At 47.9% G+C, this 15,198-nt stretch overlaps 3 protein-coding genes across 6 annotated transcripts in view; 1 reads left to right on the plus strand and 2 right to left on the minus strand.

The window, feature by feature from the left end:
- Positions 1 to 15,198, plus strand: part of LOC119441674 (secernin-2) — a 79,949-nt gene that overhangs the window by 24,599 nt on the left and 40,152 nt on the right. The gene's annotated exons all lie outside the window — the stretch shown is intronic.
- LOC119441675 (uncharacterized) lies at positions 6,920 to 7,899 on the minus strand. Its single transcript, XM_037706272.2, has one exon. It carries the CDS (start codon positions 7,892 to 7,894, stop codon positions 7,124 to 7,126), a length of 771 nt encoding a protein of 256 aa, XP_037562200.1. The 5' UTR covers positions 7,895 to 7,899; the 3' UTR covers positions 6,920 to 7,123.
- LOC119441673 (muscle M-line assembly protein unc-89) lies at positions 7,878 to 14,144 on the minus strand. Of its 2 annotated transcripts, none has more exons than XM_049661514.1 (2): positions 9,423 to 14,142; positions 7,878 to 9,141 (listed from the first exon to the last, which is right to left on the minus strand). In XM_049661514.1, the coding sequence occupies exons 1-2, from the start codon at positions 13,144 to 13,146 to the stop codon at positions 8,096 to 8,098; spliced, it is 4,770 nt and encodes a 1,589-aa protein (XP_049517471.1). In that variant the 5' UTR covers positions 13,147 to 14,142; the 3' UTR covers positions 7,878 to 8,095. The 2 variants fall into 2 exon arrangements, with proteins under 2 accessions (XP_049517471.1, XP_049517472.1); XM_049661515.1 differs by having other exon boundaries at positions 9,014 to 9,293; positions 9,574 to 14,144.

Here is a 15,198-nt window from a genome sequence, read left to right on the forward strand (position 1 = left end):
TAACGTTAAGAGACAGGAAGAGAGCGGTGTGGGTCAGAGAACAAACGGGGGTAGACGATATTCTAGTTGACATTAAGCGGAAGAAATGGAGCTGGGCAGGCCATGTAATGCGTAGGATGGATAGCCGGTGGACCATTAGGGTTACAGAATGGATACCAAGAGAAGGGAAGCGCAGTCGAGGACGGCAGAAAGTCAGGTGGGATGATGAGGTTAGGAAATTCGCAGGCGCAAGTTGGAATACGCTAGCGCAAGACAGGGGTAATTGGAGATCGCAGGGAGAGGCCTTCGCCCTGCAGTGGACATAAATATAGGCTGATGATGATGATGATGATGATATTCATCATTGGCTTTAAGAGGTAAGTGTGCACTGATGTGTATTGACAGCGTCATCGGCATGATTGGCAACCTGAGAGCGTCTCAGCCGAGCAGCAAGTGCGAGGAGTGCTAGAGCTGGTGCACCGGCACGAGCCCACGAAATAAAGAAATGAAGTGATTTGTTCTTTGAACTGAACAGACATCTTGTTGCGTCTATGTCTTGCATGAGCTCCATAGATGCATTGCTTGCAAAAGTTAGCTTTGTGGCGTAAACATGTGGAATGTTTCCCTTTCAGTTCAGAGCATGCTACTGGTGTGAGTTAAACCAGGGTCCTTCAATACTTTCTTCTGGTCATGAAACTCCCGCCGAAGTTTCATATAGGGACAAAAGCTGCCACCAGAGGCGCCGCCGTGAGTAGAAGGGCACCGATCTGCCACGCTTGGAAGGGCAGTCACGCGTTCGCGTGGATGTTTGCCATGAAAAACACTTCGCCCACATTTTTATTTCACTGTGTCCGCTAAGTGAACATAGCAGTGCTTACTCTTGACCAAATGCGATAGCATGCAAGTTGTTTATTACTTCAAGTCATTGATTGTTAGCAATCGTTCACCCAAGGCTGCCCGTCAAGTGTTGCAATTTCGCTTGTGCTTGTACCTATACCTACGTTTATAGATTCCTGTGTAGGTGATTAAAATCATGCTTAAATTATACAGTGCCTTATGACTAAGCCTAGCTGACCCACAGATTAACATTGCTTGCGTAAGAAGTTATGCTGCACCCTACTGCGCGCTGGCGGTCCGCAGCGCTTATTCTCCTGTTAATTGCCTGTTTATTCTGGGGCATCGCGAAGCTGCCAATGAGGATTTCGTGCGCAGAACAGGTACGTCTGAATAAAGTAATCTTGCCACTAATTACAGCAGCAGCTGTGAACTGCGCATGTTAGATATAGGCAATATGTGCGGTTTCTATGCGAAAGTTCTTGCATTTACGCATACAAATTTAAACATGATCAGTTCAAACCTGCGCGAGTGTATTTTTTATTTTTTTCATCCATTCACATTTAATGTCGCAGTGACCATCAGTTCAAGGTTGGCGTTTCACTTAGTCGACTGAAAACACCCCCCAAGTCTTTTTATAAACATACCAGCCCAGATTGAAACCAGCTCGGAGCTTCCATCGTCATTAGGTCATTCAAGACTACATTTACCGATCAAACTGAATAAGTATATTATTTTTTGCATGTTTCTCTTGTTTGTCTTTATACTCAGTTTTCTTAATCCAATTAGAGCCAAATTTTTTGTATTATTTTTTCTGCCTAACAGAAAACAAGTTTGCGCAGGTCTTTGTGGATAGCATTTTGACTTGTGCTAACCACGCTACCCCTTGCAGGACAGTGTCTACTTAGTAAAAGGGCGGAATGGAAGGCATGGTATACGATTATTAGGGAGTAATTACTAGCAAGCGTCAAGAATGTAAAAGTGCCGCAAGCACTAGTACACATATGGTTGCAATTAAGATTGCGTTTGATAGACTGGCAGAAAAGTTGGTGGATAGAGGGAATGAGACAAAACACCAGGAAAAATAATTTGTCACTGCTTTCATCTCTCCCGTGGCTGGACAGGATGAACAAGCACCAGCACGAAATAGTCTGTTCCTTTCGCGTGTAAAAAAAAATGCAAACGGCACTTAATAAAAAAAAAAAAGTGCACAACTTCAGCCGTAGTGCGTACAAAATGTGTTGCGCAGCCAACACTGGCCGAGGAAGTACGGTCGTCCAGCAGGATGTCTTCAACAATGTTCATGTAGACATTGGCACAGGCTATATGTATTTTCCACGGTGCACACTTCTAGGTGCTCGTCCACAATTTGCAGAAGGCAAAGCAGCTGATCTGATGGCACTTCCAAAACTTCCCTAGTCTTTATTTCGGTCAGTGCACTTGGCTTTCGGGAGGTGCTCCTCAGTGTTTGGAGGCAGTCCTTGCAGCTTATTTTAGCAAACTTTCTTGCAATCTAGCCACCAAGGTAGTCCAAAATGCAGTCCTTCGTTGACTCCAGACGATTGATATATTGCATGCACTCAGCCGGCTACAGTAGTATATCGTCCAAAAGAACTGCCAGGGTATCAATATGAAACACAAATATCTTGCTCTATCACTCAGTGAATGACATGAGTGTGAAATTTTAAGCACCAGAAAGCATAATAGATCTTCACTGCATTTAAAACGAGACGTGTATGCCCATTAGCATCGAATGGTTAGATAATCATTATCACATTTCTATACAGTGCACAGCTACTCTGCAAGTTGTTTTGGTGTGTGTTATTAAAAGGTTTACCTGGTTACCAATAGGTTCTTTATGCTGAAAGAGATCTTGCATTTTTAAGAGTGGGCGTGGCCCATCTTCACTTTAGTCAGCGCTATCACTTTTTCGTTTGGATCATTAGGCAAAAAGTAAGCACGTTCATTGCAAATGCCGTGCTTCAAGTAAACCTCTAAAACACAGACACTGTCGCGATTTATACAAAAAAACAAAACATCAGGAATGGGGGCTTACCGGACTGAATTCGTGGACTTATGTTTGCCTTCATGATGCACTGATCTATAATGAGCATCTTGCGGCCCGATAGCTTCTGAATGGTTTCCTGCATGCCACGTTTTTCATTTGCCTGCGCCTCCGCTTTTGCGAGCTTCCGCTGACACGAATGAAGTTGTTGCTTCACACTGCAAAGTTGGTCCTTCACCCTTTGCAGCTCTGAGGCAAAGCAAACGGCGTGCTGAGTTAGGCACTCTGCATCAGCACCGCCAAGGCGATTCACAGTTCGTACTTCATCTGCAAAGAGTGACCAAGAACGAATATCGTAATGAGAGTGATGCCAGTTTGCCTGCATAGTGAGCAGGTAGCATACTCCAAAGGTGTGCACCACACTTACCGTGAATTTCTTCTTCGGCTGCATCGGTGACGTCTGCAGTATGAAGATACCGCGCCATTTCGGTGCATGCGAATGTTCTTTGGGCTTAAACAAGTACACAGATACGCCTTGGAAAATCCTCGGAATGGCATCATCTACCAGTTTGGGTCGATCGTGTGGCAGTGACACAACGTTTCCATTCACTGTACACACGTCCGCAGGAACAATGTCTCCGGCATCAAAATGTTTTTCGCACACGCGAAAGTACTTTGATTCAAACGAGAACCCGGCAGTCTCTTGTCGCGGGATTGCTCGCTTCCACCTGTCGCGTAGTTCCGGGTTGGCTGGTAAACAGAATAAGGAGACTTTTTCGTCGACGCCCTTGTATTCGGAGCGGCAGCTTGGTGCACAGCAAGTGTTAGGCATCACGGATATGGTGAATTACGAAGTGTCATGTCACTACATGGAGAGACACGTTCAGGCGAGACAAAAAACAAACACGCACAACAGCACGCCGCGCCGACACTCCGCTTTCCGGCGGCAGCGGCCGCCTTCCCCGTCTCCCTTCTAGCGACGCCAGCGCCGCAGCGTCGCAACTGTCGGCACTATATGAAGCTCTCCCATAGCGTTACGCGGGAGTTTCATGACCAGGAGAAAAGTATTGAAGGACCCTGGTTAAACCTTGCATGTGCGCAGTTCAGTCTTTGACTGCTGCAAATACTGCCTCACTTACGCATTAGAGCTTACACTGCCCCGTTAATCTAGAGCGCAAGTAGACGATTTTGAATTCCTAAGATTGGTCTGTTTGACGAACTACTCGTGTTTTGGCTAGCTGACCAGGAAGCAGAATAAACGTAATTTTTGCAAGCACGTGCATGTACTTTCCTTCATTCGCAAAAGCGCTGCCCACCGTGGTTGGCTTCTGTCACGTGGGCCCACAATCACGGCTGGGGTCAGCATACTGCAAGGTTAGACCTTTGCGAGAAATTCAAACCCCACAGGGCACATACGAACTGATAATGTGAGCAGTGATTTCGTGTACAATCCCCACCACCATCAGTGAGCTAACTTTTTCTACTTCTAGTTCAAGTCTACTGATTTTTCTTCAGATTTCCCCAGTCTTTGTAATCTCATTGTCTTCCTGCAGACTTGTTGAATTTTGTTAGGCTGTGTACCTCATCTCTCTCTCAAATAGCTCACACTTGGGTGATGACGTATCCCATGCTTGCAAGCATGTGGAGGAAAAAGAAAATTAATTTGGCAACACTGGTATTTGGCACATTTTAGCATGACATAGCAGAGTGCATGCAGTGAATGGGACTTAAAAAGAGCATCCAAGCAATGTCATACAGTGCAGTCATGTTTCCTGGCAAAAAACTGAAGAGACAAAGAGAATTGTTCAAGTCCAACTTGTGTTGGAGTTGGCTTATACGAAGCATTCGGCCTCGTGTTTCTGTGCCAAGGCGCTCTCTCGCTTCACAGCATACCTACGCCTCGCTTGGTTGGTGTGCCACCACTCTTCTGCGCAGCCATCTCAGCAGCACCAAGTTCTCACCTTTCCGCCTCGGGGGAAACCAGTGTCCATGCAGCTGCTCTTGCTTTTATAAGCAAAGTGTTGTTATGCAACATGACCAACGTGCCAATCACGTCAAAGCATTAGTCAACGCAAGGGCAGACTGATCAGGTTGACAATTCACTTATTTCATGCCTGCACCTAGTAAACAGTGCATCCGGCTATTGTGCCGAGGGAACCTCAGTGAAATCCAAGCACCACACACACTTTTTTTTTATTAAGGTGAAAGCCTTATATGTCTCATCGTTCAGTCGATATTCAACATCCTTGAGCGAAAACCGTGTCGTCGAAGCAAAATCTTGGATGACGACGATTCGGTGTAATTATTCACTTACTACACCGACCCGGCATTGTGTCTTACCTATATGCAAATGCTCACACAACAATTCTGATGGTGCACGTGTCACCGGCGTCATCGTGTTAATTAAAATAGAGTTAATTCATGCACTAGAGCCCACAACCTTCGGTGGGAGTCGAACCCACCACCTATTATTTAACTGTGCATTAAGGCACAGTTAAATAAGATAGCGTCAATTAAGGCTCTAGAACCTGCGACCTTTGGTTGGAAAAAACAAGTGATAAGAAGTAACAACACATTGAAATGAGAATGTCAAGTAATTTAACGAATGACCCTTAAGTGCGCAGGCTTTGGCCTTCACCATCTTTGGCGTATGCTAAAGTGACTTAATTTCTGATAAGACACCACATGAGGCAAGACAGGAGTCCACCTAGCTACCACGTTTCTGGTAAGAGGCGAATAATGCTCAGCGGTATAAATGCAAAGCAAATTTGCAACAGCCAATAGTTTAGTCAGCAAATGCTATGTGAATGATGCTTTATTTTATCCGCCAAGCAAGGCCATTCAAGGGGAGAAAGATTTGAGACTATCTTCGACTGTGTAGCGACGTTAAAACACCTTTTGGGTCATCGGTAAGCAAAGTTCTTTGCATGCCATCAATGGCACATGGCACTGCCTAACAAATTCACGCATACAGCAAAGTGAAAAGCCTGGATTTCAGCATTTTGGAGTCCTGCTGTTCATTATAATGCACAAATGAGTATGCGTAGGGAAGCTGCACATTTTTCACCACAAACATAAAACAGTAGCATTTCCATGCCATTAAAGAAGAAACCTTGAATAGGAAAGGCAGACTTCATCGATTCCTTTGGCTCTGAACTCATGTATTGTGACAGCAGCGTTCTTCCACAGTGAAGACCATCATAGTGCGTGTGCTTGCTTGCTCCTCAAATAATGCACTCAGCCACTGTGGGTGAAGTTAGCAGGTTGTAGGTTTGTTGGTTGGGGAAGCAGGGTTGCAGTCGAAAAATAATGTATTAATTTAGAGAAAGCATGTGAAAAAAAAATTGTTTGAAATATTTAAATGAGTATTATAAATCCTGTATATCACAGACAAAGAAGTGTTTATAGATAAATTCCTGCATGAACCATCTCGGATGACTGTCGACATTATTGAGATTAGCATTGAAGCAATGTTACGACACACTGTATATTTCCACTGCTGAAACGTGTCATGTACGAGGCGGGTACTGCAGTTAGGCTTCTCTCTCGCACTTCCCACGAGACACACTGCGATACCGGAAAGTGTGTTAGGTATCCAAAGAATGCTAATTGCAGTAATAATGTGCATTCTTCTTTGTGGTGTACACAAACACATTAAATATAACATTCTGGTTTTCGTCGAGGCTTTGTCTTCTGGTTATGGGCTGGCAGACTACGGCTGGGATACTGCACATATTCTATTCTAATGCATTGCCATTGGTTTGAACGTCTTTTTGGGGATTTTACATGCCAAAACCAGTTGCAATTACGAGGCACGCCGTAGTGGAGGGCTTCGGATTAATTTTGACCACCTGAGGTTCTTTAACGTGCACTACACAACGCAAGCACACGGCCGTTTTTGCATTTCGCCTCCGTCGAAATGCGGCCGCCGTGGCCGAGATTCGATCGCTTCGGGTCTCTCCTCGGCACCCACACGCAACGGCATTCCCACTGTTGTGAATGGTAAGAAAGAAATGGAACCGAGTGAAAGGAACCCCTACATTATACCCGCCTAGGTCACCATTGCTTTTTTCCTAGTACCTGAAAACACATCAAATGACATTTTAGGAAAATGAAACCTTTGCTGGAAGTTTATTATTAAGATCAACATCATGGCATACACTAAGTGGCAAAGGCAATCTTTGGCATTATGAACATAACAAGCAGCAAGACACACACACAACGGATGCGAGGACGGAATGGATTGGTCCGAGTCACACACACACCACTTATACGTAGACATGTCCATGGCATTATCATCATCACCTATTCACCCGGTTCGACTTTGGCACGCACTTGTGACTGCTCCACAATGGATTGAGTGACATTACGTATCTTGGGCACCTCAAGAGGGTCGAGCGAGAACGGTATCCTGGCCAAAAGGTTGAGTGTCCTGACTGCACGCTCGCGCTTGAAGTATTCTTCCACGACCGCGGTGTGCACAGACTGGGCAATCTCTGCCACAGCCTCGTTTTTGGTGATGCTCCGGTTCGTTATCCGTGCCTTCAGGTCCTTGAGATTCTCAGTGTGAGAGCCACACACATCCAGAATGTTGAGGCCGGTGAACATGTCGAGGTCCAACATAGCCTCTTGCAAGAAGCTGGTTGTCTTTGCATAAGGAGCAGTGGAAAGCTGGAGGGGTTTCGTTGTGTGAAATTTTGAATCTTCTACAGCTTGGTCGGCAGCGGCAGCATATGAAGGCTTTTGGTTGATGCCTTTGAGGATAACTTTGTCGGATGTTGCCTCAACTTCTCCAACAGTGGCCACGGGCGGCTTTTTCTTTGTGCTACCAACACCTTCTAGCCTGGAGCACATAGAGTCTGCAGCTTTGTGACTGTTCACTACCTCGGTCTCTACTGCCACTGATGGTTCAGCGGGCTGGCTGCTGCTCTTTTGAGGCTGCTTTTTCTTTGGTGGTCGCTTTACTCTTTTCTTGCGTGAGAAGAGCCACGCAGAATGCATTGAAGTGTTTGTGCCTGAGCTCTTGCGCTTCTTTCTCTTTTTTGGTGGAATTGGTTTGGGACACTGCAGCATCATGGTCACTTACGACTGCAATGCCATGTTCGGGGACATTTTCTGGTTCTTCCGAAGAGTCTGTCATTTGTGCGGAGCTAGTTTCATCGGTTGAGGAAGTGTCTGCCACCTGAGTGGAACTGATTCCATTGGTTGACAATGCATCACTACGATGGCTTGGCTTGGTGTTGCCCCTGCTTGGTCCAGTGTTAATCTGAGCACTTGCTATGTGAGCTCTTGATATCTGCTATGCTGAGACCCACTCTTGCTGGCTGGAAAGGCGTTTCCACCATCACTCTTCTCGCCATCAGTATCGGGTCTCAGCGACGATGCTGCACTGATAACATTGCCCTGTGGTTCTTGAGCCAGAGCATTTTTCAATGCCTCTTTTTGCTGGTGATCGCTGTCGGAACCGCCGCCTACTGTGGTGTCAAGCAGCCGTTGGGACACGGCTAAACCCAATTCGATCATGGGAGAAGAGGCTGTGCTTGGTTTTTGGGCTTGAACCTGATCACTATTCTTGCAACCTTCATTGCTATCATTTTTTGTGTCAGCAACTTCACCGTGCAACTTTTGTGGCAGCTCTGCGACTGTGTCGGAGATCCACTCCTCTTCTTGAAAAACTGCACCAGAATCTTCTGCTGGCTGTCGTAGGACCTTATCAGTTGCAGGATGGCAGGTTCCAATGCATTTTTCATTGTTTTCTTTTTCACCAGTTGGCCTTGGTGACAAGTATTCGGCTGCATCGTCCTGCTGAGGAAGGATTGGGCTTGATGTTGGTTCTTCCGATTCTTGGAAACTGCCTCTGGCAGCTATGCTGCTGCAGCTGTCACGATTTTCAGTGCCCATAGCCACTTCACCATTAAGCTTCAACGTAGCTACTATAGTTGTTTTTGGCACTTTGTTGGCACTGCTTTCACATACTTCAAGCGGTGCACTGTCACAAACTTCTTTCGCCACTTTGGCATCGCAGAGAGGTTTTGGTAATAAAGCGACCCTTTTTTGGTCTATCTGCTGAAGACCAGCTTGACTAGCCAGACGTGTGCTGCTGTTCACACCATGTGCACCTTGTTTGTCCGCACCAAAAGAGTTACTTGCTGGGTCCTGTGACGAAGTTGTGCCCAAATCTGTGTCTCGTGAGTCACTTTGACCGACGCTGGAAGGCATTTCACCATCACTTTGTGTCGTGCCAGCTGGACTTGGGGGACTAGCACCTGCTAGGAGCGCGTCATGGGCCTTGTCACATTCTCTCACGACAAGCGCATCACTACCTGTCTTATTTTGTGGTGAAACACTGCTGCCCTCTCGTGCTTGATTGACACTGCTTTGCTCAGTTAAAGGAGCCTGCGCTAACTTCGGTGCTGGCCGGAGGGTCAACGTCCATCTTTGTAGAGGGAAGAGTGCTGCATTCTGCTTGAAAGAGGTCCCTTTTGCATGACACTGGAAGGCATTTCACTATCATGTGTGGTGCCAGCTGGACTCTGGGGACTAGTGCCTTCTAGGAGCACATCATGGGCCTTGTCACGTCCTCTCAAAACAAGCGCATCACTACCTGTCTTATTTGCTGGTGAAACACTGCTGCCCTCTCGTGCATGATTGACACTGCTTTGCTCAGTTAAAGAGCCTGCGCTAACTTCTGTCTTAGCCGGAGGTTCGACATCTATCTTTTCGGATGGAAGAGTGCTGCATTCTGTCTGAAAGAGGCCCTTTTGCATGACACTGGAAGGCATTTCACTATCACGTGTGGTGCCAGCTGGCATGTCACCAGCAGGACTTGGGGGACTAGCACCTTCCAAGAGCACATCACGAGCCTTGTCACATTCTCTCAAGACAAGCGCATCACTACCTGTCTTATTTGGTGGTGAAACGCTGCTGCCATCTTGTGCGTGTTTGACACTGCTTTGCTCAGGTAAGGAGCCTGCATTAAATTCTGTTTTGGTTGGAGGATCCACATCCATCTTTGTGGATGGAAGAGTGCAGCATTCTGCTTGAAAGAGGCCCTTTTGCAAAGGTGCAGGAGAGGTGCTGATTCTTGCCAAGGCACTGTCTTGTTCTTCTTCAGTATTGCCTGGTTCATGTAATAAACCTGCAACATCATGAACCACCTGTGAAGTGTTTTTGTCTTGCTGGCCAAATGGATGGTACGTGGAATTGACTGTAGATTCACCAGGGAATGTGCCGTCAGGAGTAGCAGTAAGCACTGTGAATTTTTGTGACTGGCCAGCAGTGTCACTTGGGTCTTGTTGCAGCTTGTGTCCATCATCTTGGTGAATGGTCGACTCGTTTTTAGCTGGACAGGCATCTTGGCATTTCACTTCTGAACCAATGTCCAAGTCTTCCACACAACCAGCGACATGTGCTTCAACATCCTGAGAAGCTACAACAAGGGTAGCGTTTTGATCTAGGGCTTCAGCCAGCACTTCTTGCACTGCAGGCACGCAAGAGTTCTGCAGATAACTTTTATCCTTGTCTGTACTGTCAGTGCCATATGGTGCAGTTTCTGAAACAGTGTCTGCAATGTCACTGGTGGGCCCCTTGCTTACATGGTCTTTCGTTGGTGCAACCGCTTCGGTTAGCACTTCTGTGGCTTTAGGTGAAGCTTTGTACACTGTGTAGTGCTGCAAACTACTCTGTTCTCCCGTTACTTCTGCAGCGTTAACCTTGAGGATATTCGATGAGTGACAATTCTGTATTTTGCTTTCACAGAGCCCCTTAGAAGTGCTGGACGGTGAAGTAGTTTTGGCGCTGTCAGGGACACTAAGAGAAGATTCAGTGCTTTCTGTTGGCTGTGTCTTCACTGCTTTTGGTACCTGCTCAGTTTGTTTAGCTGCCAGAGTTTCAGGTGTGCCCTGTTGCTTATTCCCGTCGCACTCTGGAGCACTTTTAAGCCTTCCGGCTGCTGCTTGAATTTGTGAACTGGATGAACGTTCTGGGGATTTTCGCTTGCTGAAGAGCTTGCAACGGCTGATTTTGACTTCAGTGCTGCTGGCAGAACACGTTGGTGGCTTCCTTTCCAGAGTGTCCTTGGCAGGTGCCACAGTCCTGCTGCATTGCTTCGTTTTGCTCCCACTTGCATTTACATTTTTAACAGCCCCCTTGTTCGAGAACGACCCAGAATCATTGGCATGTTTTATGTGCTCGGATTTCAGATCAGACTGAGGTTTTTTATCAACTTTGGCTGCTGTGTCAGAACTCTGCGTTTCTTTTGCAGATTTCAAAGCCTTGGTGGATGCAGCCGCAGATGCTTCTGAGGTGGTGTTGGCAGAGGACACAGGTCTCTTTGCAAGTTTGCTTGATGCCTCCTTTGCCATTGTTGAAACATGCGTACTAGAACTAACCTTCAACTTTGCTGAATCGTTAACAGGCTTCACTTTTGCTTTATCGTTAACAGGCTTCGGAGTAGACAACGCAGCTTTTGTAGAAATGCTTTGGCTACTAGACTTGGCCACATCTAGACTTCCTTTGTGAGAGGACACTGGCTTGCTTGGCAGTGCCTTCTTAGTAACTGATGGACTGACTTTTTCTCCAGTCACACTTTTAACAATCTTTGCAGTGATCGAGTCTTTTGTAGGGGTGCTTGAGCAGCTAGACTTGCATGCTGGAATGTCAGAGTTGCCCTTCATGGAAGATGCTGGTTTCTTCTCTAGTTTACTTGGCAACACTTTCTTAGTTACTGACGGAGTGCTGTTTCCATGGGCACCTTCACTAGCATGCTTGACCTTTGTCTCAGTCACATCCTTAGCTGTTTTAGGAGCGGATGATACATGAACTTTTCTAGAAATGTTGCTAGTAGAAACATCAGAACTGCTCTTGCCACAAGACATTGGTTTCTTCACTAGGTTGTCTGGTTCTGCCTTATTCAATGCTTGCAGGCAGTTTTTTTTCTCAACACTAGAGGTAGCAGTGTTAATTTTTGCTACTGTTTCAGTTACACCAACCTTTAACTTGGTTGTAGAAGTTTCTTTTAAGCCACATGTTGCTGTGATATTCTTGGCACAAGGTGATAGTTTGCTTGCTGGTTTGGCTAGTGATGCTTTCTTGGTGAGTGATGAGCCGCTGTTGCTTTTCTGGGCAGTGCCAGCCCCCGGTTCAGTCTTGTCTTCAGCTGCATCTGCATCAATTTTCACTCGTTTAGTGTCATGGTCCTTGCATGGCATTCCAGGTCGTTTAACTGCTCTCTTTTCGACCATGTCCTTGCCAGAAGCCGAGGAAGCACTTGGCTTGCTAGTGAGCTTTGACTTCGCTTCATTTGGCTGCACTTCTGCAGCTGATGTTCTGACGGAACTCTGTGCTTCTGGAGGTCCCTTCTTTTCAGCCTTATTCACCAAGACTTTGCTGCTTGGAGCCAATTTTTTGCTTGTGCTATCACCAGGCTTCGATCCGACGATTTTGCCATGAGCCTTAGCCACTTTTCCATTTGTGACATCGGCAACAGATGCAGATTGGACCGGCTTATCCGAGGGGTCATACTCATCGAGAGGCGTGTCAGAGATGTCCTCATAGTCTTCTAACGGTGCACCCTTGTGCTTTTTGTGAGGAGGCTGGCCCGGTTTATTCACAGCTGCACCCTTTTCTAATGGTGCACCCTTGTGCTGTTTATGTGGAGGTTGGCACGGTTTATTCACAGCTGCACCCGTTGATACATTAGCTTGTGTGGAGTCTGCACTACCACTTGCATCACAGTACTCTTCCAGTGGAACATCAGAAACATCTTCATAGATCTCCTGTTGTTGCAGAGCTTGCAACCTGTTTTCTTTTGGAGCAACTTTCTTCTGCAGCCTCTTGCAAGCTAGGCCAGCTTTGCAGAATGGAGGCGAATGATTCCGCGTCACTCTGACAGGAATGGGCTTCGTGTCGCTAGCTGCAGGCACTTTATGCTTCAAGCACACAGGAGCTGCATTTTGCTGCTTTGCCTTGGAGTCCTCTCCTGGCAGTTGTGAACTCGTCATGACTCTAATTTCTCCTGCAATAACGTCCATGAGCTGAAGCACGGGTACTTTCAGTTCAGCTTGTCTTCGCACTCCACCGCTCACATACTGCACTGTGTAGGTGCCGCAGCAATCGTGTACCGAACGCGTGGGACCACTGATGGCGCCGCCCAGCAGACTTTGGCCGCGACTTGAAGTTTCGTGCACTAAGACGGCCGCCTTATCCTTGACATCTGTCTTTTTCTGGTGATGGTGGCGGTGCGGATCTTTTGGCGACTTCTTCTCCAGACTACTCTCTCCCTGTTCCCTGTGCTCTCTGTGCGAGGCATGCAGTCTCGGCTTAGGCATAGGCGGTGATGGTGGTCAGGATTGAAAGCCCTCGAGCTGGCAGAAAGGAACGCTCCTCGCCTGGCCGCACGATGACTACGTTGACACTCGACGCGCCGAATAACGCAATAAGCGAAGCTATCGTCCCGATAGAGTCAATCGGAGATTGCGGAATAGCACGGTTAAGTGTCTACTCACAGAGCACACGTATTCCACGACGATGGCTCGAGCGCGTGCACATCCGCCGACTGACACAGTACAGACCAAGTGCGGCGAAATTCGCGTTAAAACTGGGGCCGGCGGACGACTGACCAACACTGATTGACGCAATGTTACGACTCCGCACGCGCACAGGTACACATCCACACAATAATGACGGGGCTTACGGCGACGGTGTGGTTCGAACAGTCACAAACGCGCACCTGCCTCCGAAGGAAATGGGGGGAAGAGGCGCATCTCGTGCAGCGGCACGCGAGATCGGTGTATCCGCGTGCGTCGTCTTAGGGCAGGTAAACACGTCAGGTCGTCGTCGCGTGACGGCGGCGCACTTGCTTCCGATAGCGCTGCTTGCCGGGAACTCGTAAGACGTACACTCACGCGGGCACCACACGAGAGTTGGGAGGGTGTCGCTCGTTTGCGAGTCGGCTGCAACACCGCAACAGTCATCACACCATGCGGTGGGCGGTCCGCCGAGTCGCGGAGGAGCCTTGGCCTCGCTTCGGTGCACCGTCTGTCTGCTACATGTCGGTGTAGTTGGTATACCCAAGCACCCAAACACAAAGGGGCGACAACACTGGCCGTGCGTCGTAGACCGAGGCGGCGGGAGCGGCCACGAAGCGCCGTTGACAGCTCGCCGGCCGGCTCGTAGCGTAGTGCCTTCGAACGAACAGGCCGGTTCGTCGCCGATGGCTAGCTCCACTGCAGCTGCCACTGGCGATGCGCTTGGCAAGGACGACGACAACGATGGGGCTCTGGGCATGCGGTGATGCTGCGTGGGCTGCGCTGCTGTCGGAGAGGGGGGGCAGGTATCCGAATAGTGAGAGGGAAGGGTGCGTGAGGGAGGGAAGCCGGCGCTTCGCCTACTGCTGCTTTTCCTTCTCGTTTTTCTCGCTGCTCCGAAAGCGCCCTCTCTTTTCGACTGCGGGAGATAGAGCGGGCAGCCGCTCGCTCCGGCCGGCTCGGTTCGTCGAACAAAAGATTGGTCCCCTTTTTTGAAATGCTTTTTTCGGTAGTGCTGATAGAGAGATTTGATGGGAAAGGGCACTTTCAGCTTTCTGCAGTGATGACGGCTCAGCGCCCGACGAAAAAGAAGCTTCGACTAGCGCCTCTCGTATCCGGCGCCCGATGAATTCTGTAAAGAGAGGGAAAATAGCTAGGGAAGGTACCACGGAAGCAGTCCCGTGTTTGAGCAACATGAGGGAAGAATGCCGACCCTGGGATTTATTTATTATTTGTGTGTGTGTGCGCGCGCGCGCGTGCGTCCGTGTTTCCTTCTTCCCTTTCGTTCTACGTACTCGGAAAGACTGACTAAGCTATAAAAGTTTGCGTTGGTGTGCTGTCGATGATTGTGACAATTTATGAGTACGTGATAGGATTCTGAGACATTTAGCATTGAAGCGGGCGGGTGATGATATATGAAGTGACGTGAAAAATCTGAGGGATGCTTAAAATGAACTTTGCAAAGGTTGAGTTTCGGATGGTACGACATGTTTTTTCTTGTATTTAGCGCGGAAACTTGAGAAACGAACGGACAGAAGACGAGGCACGCGCAAGCGCTACTTGTGTAGCGCCGTTTCCGATGTCTCGTCCCGAGTTTCGGCACCAGGTCGACGACTGATGCTGACCGATTGTGCACATCCAGGGTCTTTAGTTTTATTTTTTTAGTTGAACAGCTTGGTTACACTCTAAAAAAAAAGTTTACACCCTTTGGGTCGTATCTTGTCCCCAAGCAATAATCTTCATCTACCTTGCTTGCGTTTAATTCCTTTCTTGAAAACTCGGGACGCTCCGAGTCGTCCGCTCTCTCTCTGCTGCCCGCACCACGCGACGTCCTCACCAGGCAAGCCCAGCCCA

Source organism: Dermacentor silvarum, chromosome 2 (assembly GCF_013339745.2).
Source record: "Dermacentor silvarum isolate Dsil-2018 chromosome 2, BIME_Dsil_1.4, whole genome shotgun sequence".
Taxonomy (NCBI): Eukaryota; Metazoa; Arthropoda; class Arachnida; order Ixodida; family Ixodidae; genus Dermacentor; species Dermacentor silvarum.